The 13,608-nt window shown below is 46.4% G+C and overlaps 1 protein-coding gene across 4 annotated transcripts in view; it reads left to right on the top strand.

Moving 5' to 3' along the window:
* ARHGAP1 (Rho GTPase activating protein 1) overlaps positions 1–13,608 on the top strand; it is a 902,391-nt gene that overhangs the window by 452,718 nt on the left and 436,065 nt on the right. For all 4 annotated transcript variants that reach the window (XM_069623207.1, XM_069623205.1, XM_069623208.1 and 1 more), the window contains one exon: positions 7,316–7,447. In XM_069623207.1, coding sequence (XP_069479308.1) covers positions 7,316–7,447 — 132 coding nt within the window. The remainder of the gene's footprint in view (positions 1–7,315; positions 7,448–13,608) is intronic.

A 13,608-nucleotide genomic window follows, 5' to 3' on the forward strand; every position in this document is an offset into this window, starting at 1 on the left:
TAAACCCATAGAATCAGACTGCAGTCTGCCAGGGAGCGACTCAGCCAAATTTGCAATGTAGTTGCAGATAAATGCAAGAGAGCCATTCAAACCCCAGTTTCATTAGGCTCAGATTCAAATGGAAGTGTAGAATACAGGTATTGTCAACATCTTTTGTTCTGAATACAGGAACAGTACACATTCCAATGGGCTGCACAAGTTTGTGTCACTTTCCCATTGCTTTAGTGAACATTGCCTCAACAATCAATCAACTGGTCTACACACTGGGCAAAAGGGAACCAGAGCCTCTATTAGTGCCACAGTCCCTGCGTTGCCATCGCAACTTCAACTGCCGCATGAGACAGCGTGACCCCTATATGAGCTGTTGGAAGTATCCAGACTGATCCGTGCCCCCAATGGATGAAGTACGAGTGGTTGAGACCTGTGCTGGGGAGCTAGAGTGGATTTCGAATCACGTAACAGTGATGGTCCGCAGCAAAACACCATCCAGAACCCCAGGTGGATGGCGAACATTACATGCACCGTCTCTTCCAGAGACCCACCTCCACCACAACAGTCATACTCGGTAGAGCCAAAAATAAACGGCTGGCTCGTCTCCACCAGGTGTGCAAAATTCCCTATAGTTGCGGCGTGATCGCCCCCTTAGCACAGCCATAAAACCTTGGAAACTTCCAGATCTTAAATGGACCTGTCCGCAGGGCATTGGTGAATTTTATAACCGTGGGGCTAGGGTGATATATTATTTCCCCACAAATGTGCATGAGCAATGGAGCGATAGTAATATTCTGCCTGCATGGATAAAAACGTGTTAATCCAGCCTTTGCTCAACTTGTCTGATACTACTTTGGATGAAAAGGAAGGGTTACACAAAGCACTGCCTGTTTCAAGTAGGGTGTGCGAGAAACTTACAGTGGAGAGGGTCCGTGCATAACAAAGAATCCATGACAGTTTTATCAGACTGGCTCATCAGGTGCACACGGCATAGATGGCACCGGGCACAAGTTACGCAATGTTCTTTGAGGGCCTCAAATGGATGGCGACGTACAACGAATGGTTGCAAAGGAAATGGTATGTCTAGATTGTACCTGACCTGGAATCCGATTCCAATCACTGTGGCTCCATCTCTTCCATAACGGCATGCTTCATAATACGCAGAGAAGAGAAGTTGAAGTAAACACGCAACGCACGCAGAAGCCACGTTACCAAGTGCATTCCTCTAAAGTCAAAAACACTGCAACATCCACGCGCAGTATTCAAAGGAAAGCAACACAACGGCAATACATGCATCATTCAAAATTAGTAAAAGATTAACGGTTAAAAAACACAAGTCCCTCCAATAATCAAAGAAAAAAATATAGAACAAAACTAATAAAGAAAAACCAGCCATATTAAAATGGACCAATGTAATCTTTTCTTTTTTGAAGTAGAAGTCAATCCTGAGCATTCAATAGGTGTTTCCTCTATTGGTTGAGGATCCAAATCTGAGAGAAAAGCCTCAGCACTTTTATGCTCCATAGAAGAGTGTACAGTTCCATCATGCAACACTCTTAAAATTGCAGGGTAAAGCATGTAGTACTTCAAATGCTTTCCTCTCGCTTTCTCTTTGGCAGTTGCAAAAGCTCTCTTTTTCACCAGTACATAACGACTTAGGTCCCCAAATATCATAATTTTATGAGAACCCCAGAACAAGTCTTTTTTCTCTCTTGCCTTTCTAATCACAAATCCACATACCGGAAACCTCAAACTTTATGATAAAATGTCGGGGTCTTTGACCCGGTGCTGGTTTAGGGCCCAAGGATCTATGAGCCCTCTGAATCTCCAAAGGTGTTTTAGGATCAAGTCCAAGCAACTTAAATAAAGCTCTTTCCAGGAAAGCTGCAGGGGATCCCTGTTCAATATCCTCTGGAAAATCAGCCACCCGGATGTTGTTCCTCCTAGAGAAGTTTTCTTGCTCCGAGCACTTGAGGGTCAGCTTTTCCACCTAGGCTTGCAATTCCTGTATCTGGATGTTCATTTTCTGAGAGTCATCACTTATGACTGTTGGGTGACTTTCCATATTTTAACATTTTCCTGACAGTTCCTTGTATCTCTCTTCAGAAGCTATGAGAGTGGCTTTCATATCAGCAATGTCAGCAGACATTTTAATCATTAGATCCATCAGTTTATCGTCTCTTCCTTCAGGGTTGGTTTCATCACCTTTCTGCCTCTTAGATGGTTGTGAGGTTCCTGATATTTCCTCAGCCATTGTAGTTGTTTCAGGGAGATGAACGAAGGTGCAGGAGCTCAGCTTTCAGGCACCCATCCCCTTGAGCTGCAGGTTCTAGAATCAAAGCAGCTTTAATGCACTCGTACTGACCGCTTTCTGCCACACTCCGTTTTCCGAATAAAGTCATAACCAGTCTGAGGTACTCTACTTAACAATCACTTAGCCCAATAGTCTTAAATCAGCATCATGAATACCACAAGCCATTTCAATTGCTTCTATCCATTGGAGGATATCGGAACCCTCCACATAAACACCAACCAAATCTTTCATAAACGTGGTGGCAGGGAACCTGACACACTCAACAGGTTTGGCTGCAGTCTCTTTCTCTAGCTGGATTCTCTTATAGTAATTGTCTTTGTTTTTGACTTCAAAATCCCTATCTTCGAGTATCACTTGCTGTGCCAACTCCTCTTTCATCAATTCAGCTTACGTTTCCAACTTTTTGTATTAAAAGGCAAGTTCGTCCTTGATAACTCAAGTTCCAAGGTATCCCCTGAAGAAACAATGCTGTGGGTCGGAATAGAAGTGACAGGAGAGGTGGCCATCCCAGTGGCAACATCTGTGACTTCACCAGGGGTAAGGACCCCATCTACATCATGTGTGTCTCACTCTGCCTGGTAATCCACAAGGGCAGCTATAAGCTCTGACCTAGACTTATCAGTAAAATATATTCCTCTCTCTTGACAAGCACTCTGGAGAGCCTCTAAGCTCACCCTAGTAAATTTGCCATTTGCAATAGATCCCATTGCTTGTAATGTAGTTATACTAGTACACACAACTAAACCTCAATTCAACAAAGTGTGGATATTTTGTAGGTGGCAATGTTACACACGGAGTATTAAAACCATTAGCATCCCACCGCTGCACCAGTGTATAGACTGGAGGGGGGTATCTGTATTTCTGCCCCCCATATGGTAGAGTAGAGACACAGAGCACCACAGCCAAGGTTCTGTATATGGTAGCTATCGACGAGCAACCAAGGCTTAAGCTCTCAGGAGGTGATGCAGGCTAGTTCTTAAATACACTTGAGTCCCCAAACCTCCACAAAGGAATGTCCACACGCTGTTTTGTGCTAACAGTTCTTTATATAAAAATAAGGTTCAGAGATGTATACACAATTCAATAACACACTTTGTACTCTGGTATTCCTAAAATGGCAAATCTATACAATGCTATGCGTTTCCACACTTTAGATTCCTTTAAAATGCATCAACTGCTGGCAGTTATAATAGAGCATACTAATCATTCAGTCGGGTGTATCAACATTGACACGAAGGAAGGAAGGCAGGTTAAAGTTGAGCAATGGCAGAATGCTTTCTTTGGATATAGATGCACAATTCTGAATGAGGATCCCCCCACCTGGGCAACCTGTAATAAGAGAATAAACAATCCCAGTCCGTGAATGCTTTATAAGCCTTGCTACCTTATTAAAAAATTCTAACCACCCCAATGTACCTGAATTGGAAGAGTTCCTTCGGCGGTATCCTTTGAAGAAAAGTGGAACACTTGCTGTGATGCTTCAGCTTCGACCTTCGCAGTGATCTTCAATCGATCGTGGAAGTCTTTGATCGATCGTGGAAGCCCTTGGGAAAATGAGGCCTGCAGTAAATCTTGATGCAAAGAGTTCAGTGCCGCAAATAAGACTCTGGGATGGATTTAGGCCGGCGGCGGGCTTCAGGAGTCGCGTTCGGCAGTCCTCTGGCCGGTCGGTGCTGCAGCCGCAGCAAGTACCTCGGAATAGCTCCGATGATCTAGACTCGACCATGGGCTGGACCTCGGATCTTCACTTCGTCAGTGCCCCCTGGACTTCTTTGTCAACTTATGGTGGCTGGAAACCCACAGGCGGATGTTCCTCGGTAGTCGGCGACTTCGACTTTTCTCCAGGAGCACAAAGTGGTCGACGGTGGTGGCAAGGGAGCCCTTGTTGAAATGTTCTTATGCAATGCATAGCATTTCGGTTTCTGGGCATCGAGTAGAACAACATCAAGTTGTCCCTGCTTCTGGACGACACGATTCAACGTTCTTTCAGCGGTCATGGAAATCTTTCAAACGCTGGTCGACGCCAATGGATGTCTATTATCCTCGATGTCCAGGTGCTCTCTTCAGGCGGACCCCTTCTCTGGACGTCAAACTCACAGGACTGGCTTCCAGGGTGCCTCGATGAAGAATAGCAGAGGAAATGCAGCAGCAATCTTCTTCGCCAGCTGGACTTCAAGGATGAGGTTCAAATTTCAACTTTCGCTTCTGAATACACTGGTAAGTGAGAGGTCCCCAGATATACACATCTGTCCCTCATTCACTCTAGCTGAGCCAGGCTCAGTCAGACAGTAATAGAGAAGAGCATTCAGGCAGGCGGATAGCCAGGCAGCCAATCAGGCTCACAGGCATTCAGGCCATTCACTTCCACTCAGAAATCCATAACAAGGAATGTGGATTGGGGCAAGCACCCAGCCTTTCAGCACACTGCATTCATGTCAGTTTCAGGCAGGGCTGTCTCATTTATTGTGTCAGAAACCCATAACATAGAATGCATATTGGTGTCACTCTATTCACACAGGTCCCACCACAAGGGTGTACCCACAACATAGTCACTGGGAAGGCTCCAGCCAGTCTGGCCTGGACTTTCCCACAATACCATATATGGTTCTTCCACCCAACAGCCAGTCAGTGGAAGGGACAGAGCCAGGGCTTCCCAGGACTTTGGAAATACAAGGTAACAGGCAATAGAAACCAAGTGGCCCCAGGGTCCATCTTGCCTTCTATCAGGAATCCTCTGATTCCTATGGCAGGGCCATATGGAGGATACTCGGAGCACCTGTCATACCAACATGAAGCTGCCACCAGCCCATACCTTGCCGTGTAGGCAACACACATGTGCCCCAAAACATACTCTAGGGGTACATGGTTGTACCCCCACCCATGGGTGCCATAAGGGTATCCCAAGGGTCTGTTTACCAATACCAAAAAGAGGATGAGCTGCACTGCCAGGGTTTCCAACTGGCTTCCTGTGCAGAAAACGCAGAACACACATGATAAAAGGAGTACAGGACAAGGACATGGTGACCCATTCTCTACAATTCATTACCAGCATCACACCTGGTGCCTAAAAAGCATCTGACCCTCACACTAACACATACAACAAATCTACAAGGAACATTTGTCTGTTTTCAGTACAACACAAAATGGCAAATGTTAAAACTTCTAAGATATTGAAAGTACTCCTTGTGATTGTATGTGTGCTCCCTTGCTCTGGATCAATTCAGGAATACCTTTAGAACAGTTCAGATTCAACAAAGTTCTGTTTAATTCAATGCAAAAGGTTTTCTCCATCCACTGCGTTCTTCTACTTGGTAAAGTAAATGTCTCTTCCACTAAACACTAGATCATAAACCAAGGCAATTGTTTGCCTATACGTCTTTATCACAACTATTCTTTCAATGAATACTTTGACCAGGATAGTACATCAACTACCTTTGTTAATGCCACAGTTAGTCTGCATGATAGTTACCAATGTCTTTCCACAACACCTTCTTATGACAACCACATTTCTTCAAAGTAACTGTTTCTTTCCTGGTGTACTCGCCTGCCAGGACTAACTACACATGGTCCCTTTCCTGGTTCACACTCCGGCCAGGAAGAAGACTCCAACTGCTACAATTGATCTCTCAATGGCAATATGGGTTACAGGTTTTCACCAAACTTGTGTCTTAGGAAAGGAGAATTGTGCCATTTTTATCTCTTGGTTGTGTTTGTACTACTGGCAATGTGGAATACAGGTCTCCCTAAGTTGGCATCTTCTAAATGGGGAATTGCACCCTTTTTGCGTTTTTACACCTTTATCATTTATTGGCTGTTGGTAATGCGGGTTACAGGTTGCCCCACGTCAACATCTCAGAAATTGAGATTTGTGCGCTTTTATATTTCGCCAATCAAGGGGTTTTCTCAGGCATTCATTTAATTCTCTTTGCCTCCCCCTCCTTCTTTCCATTCCGCCTCCCTGTGATTTAATTGCGGGAGTGGAGGAAGCAACGAAGCGCCCCAGTGCCCTGTATCTCCTCTGAGGCTCACTGGTTACTCTTGGCAGCTTTGACATTCTCCCCAGGAGCTGCACACCAAAGTGGTTCTCCTTATTGGCATCTCAGGGACCTCTTCGGTTCTCTCGTTGTCTGGGTCTCTCACCTGGAGCCTCTCCTACTCTGTGTTCAGTGACAACAGCTCTCCCGGTCGCCCGTCTCCCTCACAGGCACCGTCTCGTCCACTTTTTCACCTTTTTGCACACCTGCTTCTTTTCATGCAGTCCGAACCCAAGCTGCAGCTTGGGAAAGTGTTTTTCACCTACAGCTTCAATCTTGTAGTCTATTATGGATTTGTCTTTTGGGTCTACTCACTTCTGTTTGATTTTTGAACTGAATATTATTACAGTTAGAAGATGTCACATGCATAGCAGTTACCTTGGTTTGCTGCCGTCAATGCTTCAGGAGGAATAGGGAAATCGGGAGTTAAAGGGGTCACCAATTCCCCGATATGAGTCCCCTCCCATGTGATCCTCCCACATAATACCATCCCCAGGTCAGGATCAGGTAGCGGCTAACTTCCGCTAACCCCATGAGAGGAGTCCCGTACCGCGATCTCGGTGATGATCTCACTAGATTCATCACACTTGCAACGTAGGTGTTTCTGAAACATAAGCGCCTGGAAAAATACTTCAGACAACTACTAGTTCATTCACTAAAATGTCTGCATGGCCACAGTTAAGTAGAGATTGTGAGGATACCAAAAAGCCCAAGAACTCAAAGGAAATCAGTCAATTCACTTGGGTCTCTGTAGGGGAGGAAGACCTGATGAAGTAGAAATTGGCCCAATAGAAATGGAAAAAGCACAAACTAAATTGCAGTTCATTTATTCTGTTCGCTATAGATAAGAAAACTATGGGACATAGAGGTTTATCAGAGACTCAATAAGGTGTGATAACATACATGTTTCCAAAAGTTGTGTGTGCCTTCCGTCTCGGTACTCCTTCTCTAAAGATGAATGTGTTTTTTGTTCCAGGTACCTGAAACATACCCTGGACCAATATGTTGAGAGTGATTACACCTTAGTTTACCTCCATCATGGGCTGACTAGTGAGAACAAGCCCTCCTTGGGATGGCTCCGTGACGCTTACAGAGAATTTGATCGCAAGTAAGTCTATTCTCACATTGAGCTGGTGGTGGTGCCCTTCTTGCTGTAGCATTCAGTTCTAATATTACTGTCATCAAACTGTTGATGTTGTTTATAGGAGTGCAACCCGGTCCAAATCCTAGATGTACCATGATCTTGCTGCTTTCATCCTAAATCAATCTCATTATATAAAATGTGGCTGGGATCACTGTATGAGTACAGGTCTAAGTTCTAGAAGTAACTGTGCATCGCTACTTTTCATGTCGCTGGGTAATGGAGATGCAGCAGTGTGACAGCACTAACTGTGCTTTGCAGCTTATCGCTGTCACATGTACTAATTTTAGGGTATGAATGATATCGTACAACAGGGTCATGGCTGTACCTTCACTCAGTGATCTGAGGGTATGGGAATGGTGTAAAGCAACAAGGTGTGAAACCCTAGCTGCACAAGCACCTTGCTTCTATCACCTGTTAGGAGGACTGTGTGCCTAACTGCTCTCCCCTTTGTAGGGGGAGCTGAGTTTTTGGACAAGCAGGGGCAGTACAGGTTTACTACCCTAACTGTACAAGCACATTGAATCGCATGAACATTTTTACAGATGTATTAAATAGAATTTCTTCATAGGCCGCCATCTAGTGGTCTTTGGAAGTAAATAACATTTAATAATCTGCAAAGTAAAAATGGCCTTGACATGGCTGGTGCTGCCTCATATCCCTATCCTATGTGTGTACCCCTGATGTCCCACACGTCGGCGTCCTCAGACATATACCTAGTTGTTAGGGAGAATTTTCATTTTAGTGTTTAATTTCTCCCACCATACAGACCCCCAGCTCGTTTGCTGAACTTTGGGACTTAGTACTTTTTAATTCTGTGTTTTCTGTGTTTCTTTGGGTTTTGGAGTTTGACAAACTCCATAAGCATCATCCTTTTACATTGTGACACATAGCACCTTCAGTGCAGTGGCACAGGGAAGTATTTCAGATTTCCCAAAGGTTTAGATACCTTCTCTTGGATAAACTACTGTTTCCAAGAGCAGTAAAGTGAAATTGACTTTACTTACAATTGTAACTTTCTAGACCCAGCACACACTATCTTACAGTAGGGTACTGGAGGGGTTACTTAGTATGCCCTTTGTCTAGTTTCTCATGTAGTCATTTTTTGTTACCCTTTTTACAATGAATGGCTGGTCGCAGTGGTTTACTTTTTTTTTTTTTAACTTTGTTTATTTTAAATCAAGGCAGAATGATAATTACAAACAATATCAGCAGTGATTCTTTAGGCATATTGATCCCCAGTCTCTTATCCCCCCTGGGTTTCCTCCCTCTCCTCGTCCTTCGACCTCACTGCTCCTCAGTTTATGGAGGTGGTATCTTCCCTCCTAGATTGCCCGCTTCTTGCCTCGGCGTCTATGGGTCTGCCTCGGGGGTCCCTTGGTTTTCCAGGATCCAGCGGGCCCGGGTCGGTTTATAAGTCAGGGCGGGGAAGCGCTGGTCGTATTCAACCACTGGGGCCCAAATATTCCGGAACCTGTGGAGTATTCCCGCTTGTGCCGCCGTCACTTTCTCCGCGATCAAAATGTCCCAGAGTTTGGTCCACCATTGGGCTATGTGAGGGCCTTCCGGGGATTTCCAGGTTCGTGCCACCACTGTTTTCCCTGCCAGGAGGCAGTGGGTTAGTAGTTTCGATCTGGGCCCGGAGCGTGGGTAGATCGTGGGGATCGGAGCGCCCAGCAGGACTGGTTCTGGTTCCAGGGGGATTGTCGTTCTGGTAATCTGCGTGATGGTCCCCAGGCATGTCCTCCAGAACTGTTGGATCTTTGGGCAGGTCCACCACATGTGGAAGAAGGAGCCTGGGCGGCCGCATCCTCTCCAACAGGAGTGGTCCACTTGCGGATTTATATGGTGAAGTCGGAGGGGCGGGTAATACCACCAGAGTGTGACCTTATATGCACATTCCCTGTTAGTGATGCAGGTAGATGAGGAGTGTGTTCTGGTCCATATGTCCACCCAGGTTTGGTCCTCGATTGGGTGTCCCAGGTCTGCCTCCCACTGAGCCATGCATCGAGTCTTTGTGGTCAGGAAGTCGGCTAAGAAGCGTCTAGTCGGCCACCTTGCGGGTGGGGAGGTCTCTCAGTGTGAGTTCCAGAGCGGTCGGGGGGCGTGTTGCTGCTCGGAGGGTCTGGGGATGCGAGCACCAGTGGCGTATCTGGATGTAGGTAAATCTGTCTCTTTCCTGGAGTTGGAATTTCTCCTTGCATTGGTCGAATGTGAGTGGTCTCCCTCCCATGTATAGTTGGTCCACCGTCTCCAGTCCCCCGTTTATCCAATTCTGAAAGTTGCGGGGATTCGCTCCCGGTGAGAAACTTGGGTTGTGAAAGATTGGGGATTGTGGGCTTAGTCCCCTTGGCACTCCCTTCCGTTTTAGTGCCCAGTCCCAGGAGCTGAGGGTGTGTTTAGTTGATAGGAGGAGGTCTCCCCAATGTGGCCTGAGGGGGGGTGGGATATGTGGCAAGAATCGTAGGGGCAGGGGTGTTCACGATTGTTCCAGCTCAACCCATCTAGGGCGGTTTGTTATGTTTTGCCATGCCTGAATCTGTGCCAGTTGTGCCGCCACTCTGTAGGCTTGCAAGTCTGGGACCCCGAGCCCTCCTAGTTTGGAACCCCCCAGCATCGTCCTGAGAGGGATTCTCGCTCTCTTACCTTTCCAGATAAAGTTCAGCATTGTCCTCTGGAGACCTCGGAGCATTGTTGTGGGAATCGCTACTGGTAGGGAGGCGCAGGTGTACAGGAATCTTGGGAGGAGGTTCATCTTGCATGCTGTGATGCGCCCTAGCAGTGAGATCTCTTGGGTCTCCCATCGTTTCAAGTCGCCTTCCAATTCTGTGAAGAGTCGAGGAAAGTGCAGTGGTTTACTTTTAACTACCATTGGGAGTGTTACCGCGGGCTGCGTTCGCAGCTGCAGTAAAGCACCATTTTGTCAAAATGGCCCTGGTCTTCTTTTTTTGCCATTTCGTGCTGGAAAGGTCCTTCTTGAGATTTACTCTGCGCGCCAAACCAGGTTTGGTCCCTTTGTTCATTTTGTTTTTGGCGGGATTCACGAGTAAAGCCCGCCTCTGGCTCCAGTATGTCTGGCAGGGGCAGGAAGTGAGGGAGGTGCCCGAAACTTCCTTTGCTCAATCCCTTTGGTTACAAGAATGCACCCAAAGGGGATTGGACAGCTGACTGTTCAGCAAGGACAGCCACCTTGCTGTGTGATTGACAGCTAGGCTGAAATGAATGGGAAAAACCTGCATAAAAGGCAAGGCTTTTTGTCTTGGAAGGCAGAGTCGACCACTGGACGAAGGAATCCGAAGTAGAACTTGGAAGAGGTGACTGCTGCAACTCCTGGACCATTGGTTTGACCCGTGGAGCCCTGCTGCTGTGCTCAAGTTCTGAATTCGCCTCGACTAGAGAAGCCCTGCAAGGATGACTTCTTTTGAGTTGGTGGGACCAATCAACTCCAAAGTGAACTCGTTTGCACTTCCTCTTGAAGCTGACTGTACTTCCACTGCTGCTACTGCTGGAACCGAAGTTCCAGGGAGAGGAACACCAAATAGAGTGGATCACTTTTAAATCAGGCCCGAGCGCTAGGAAGATCCTCCGGACTTCCCTGATGCAGGACTGACCAAGCCTGAGCCACCTCAACAGAGTGCTGGACCCCAGAAGCAAGGAAAGTCTGAAGTGGTATTGGAGAACCGCAGTGTTGCTATTTGCTGTCAGACGCGAGGAGATGAAACACCAAAGTGCCACTGATTGAAGTTTACCCTTTGCTGTCGCTGACCATCCTGTTGTGTTGCAGGAGTCCACAGAAGTCCTCCATCTTGTCCCCACGACTGAGGCACAGGAACACAAGGGTCTGCAGAGCCACACAGGAACAGAACCCAGCTGGAACCATTTATTCTAACCAAAGGTACTGTAATGTCTAAGAACTTACCTCTTGTCTTGTAGCCTTACTTGTTCTCAGTTGAGACCTGTCTTGGCTGCGCCTGTAGAGTTGCTTGCATCTTCTACACCTCACACCTTGTGGCCCTACTTTGATTCTATTTTTTCTACAAAGACTTTTAAAACATTGTGGAAGACTTTTACTTAACTGCAAGAAGTGCTTCACCTCACCTAGACGTTTGCCCAATTGACATTGGCTGGCCTGGCTCCCTGAATGACTCTTCACCCCTCTGTGTATTTGTACCTTCCTTCCAGGAAAGGGTTCACTTATTTTGCATTGGGGGTTAAAAGGTACTGACCTGCTTAAGAATATTTGTGTGATCTCTTGTCTTATTCTAAAACCTCTTTACTTTGACACTCATATCAGTATTACTCTAAATGTACCAGTGATATATTGATGTACACAGTGTCCTAGTTATTTTAGTCACCTGAGGGTGTAGGAAGTGTCTGTGTGCCATTCCCAAATGGATTCTTTCTGATTTAGAGAAGCTAAGAGTGTGTAATTTGTTGTGTATTTGTGTTTTACTATTATGTGGCCCCTTCTGAGGAAGGCAACTGCCTGTTAAATAAATTAATAATTGTTTAATCAAGATACCTTGAGTGTGTTTATTTGGATACTTGTCACTGTGAATCTCTGTGTAACCACCCTACTGCTCACATTGACCCATCTTGAGATGAGCCTGGCTGCTCAGCCACACTACCAACCTGTGTAGTACAGACATATACCAAAGGTTGGGTTCCTATTGCCAGGAGGTCAAGGTTGTTGTAGTTCACCGTGCACCCAACAAAGGGTAATGCACCAAATCGTGCCTAACAGTAGTGTGTTAGAAATGTAAGCCCAAGGCTCTGAAGGCACATAGAGAGAAAAGGCAGGCAGCGGTTGCTATTAAGGCAGCAAACACTCCAAGTAGGTGGTTAATTGTAGCTCGGGCCCTGGGGATGCAGCTGACTGAGGGATCACCAGAGGGTACTATCCAGGAATCATTGCTGCTGGCTCTCTGGTCCGTAGTGCCACCCAGTCGCACATGGAGACCAGGTAACTGCTCCCAAAAAACATCAGAAATCTTGGCCAAAGCATGTCAAGAAAGGAACCCTCTAAACAGCAGCCCTCTCTCTCACTTGCTCCCCTCCATCACATCCCACACCCCACTTTATCCACATCATTTACCACCCTCTAAGCCCAACTTCCAGACTTACTGGACTGACTTCACAACTAACAACCACAGCTTCCCCTCCATCACTATCGACCTAGAATTCAACGCTGGAAGTTCCAGACAGCAACCGCATACTAAAGATTATCCTCACTTCGCTCACCCCCTAAGACCACACACCTACACCACACACACAGTTGTCAATGCACTGGACCTTTTGATTTAAAGTAAAATGCATGCCTCTGTCAAAAATCGAATATGGGTGTCCTAGTCAGACCACTTTGCTATCCCGTTCACACTCACTCGCACATCACACAGCACCCCATCATACTCTCCCTCCATCCAGACAAATCCAACACATTACAGACACCGCCTTAGGACCACTCTTAACACCCCTGCCTTCCAAACATACCTCTCTGTTCTCCACAACAATTACACCACCATTACCACATAAGCACACCACAGAATTGCCTGCACCAAACACAAAAGCCCTGCAGCCACTGTCCTCAACCATGGTTCCCTTCTCTCTATCAGAAGCAGGAAGCCAGATGCATAGAAAGAGCCTGGCAAAAGAACCCATGGCCCAGAACCAAGCCACAACTCGAACAGTGCAGCAACAAATACAAAACGGCCATATGCAATGCCAAAGCCACTCATTAGCTGCAAGAACTCCAATCCACCACAAATCGCACACAGAAACTATTCAACATTGTCAAATCCCTCTCCAAACCACCATCCACTTCAGTATGCAACTCCATTATGGACCTACTTCAACTCCAAAATACATCAGGCAAGCCTTCCCGTCTGCTCTCCCACACTCAAAAGTTGACCCCTTTGATCCCATTGCTGCCAAACCAAAACTTGCACATTTCCTAGATGATGCATGGCTACTTCAAGCCGCATTTAATTTAATCTTCACCCTCGCTCTCCAGTGACTCAATGTCAATTTCTGTCCCTCAAATGACCCTACCCCCTCTGCACTCTAAACTGGGCAAATTCCACTCCTTAAAAAAAGAAAAGAAAATCCCTCCCGCCTGTCCCCCTACCCAC

Source organism: Ambystoma mexicanum, chromosome 11, assembly GCF_040938575.1.
Source record: "Ambystoma mexicanum isolate Mex_15411 chromosome 11, UKY_AmexF1_1, whole genome shotgun sequence".
Classification (NCBI taxonomy): Eukaryota; Metazoa; Chordata; class Amphibia; order Caudata; family Ambystomatidae; genus Ambystoma; species Ambystoma mexicanum.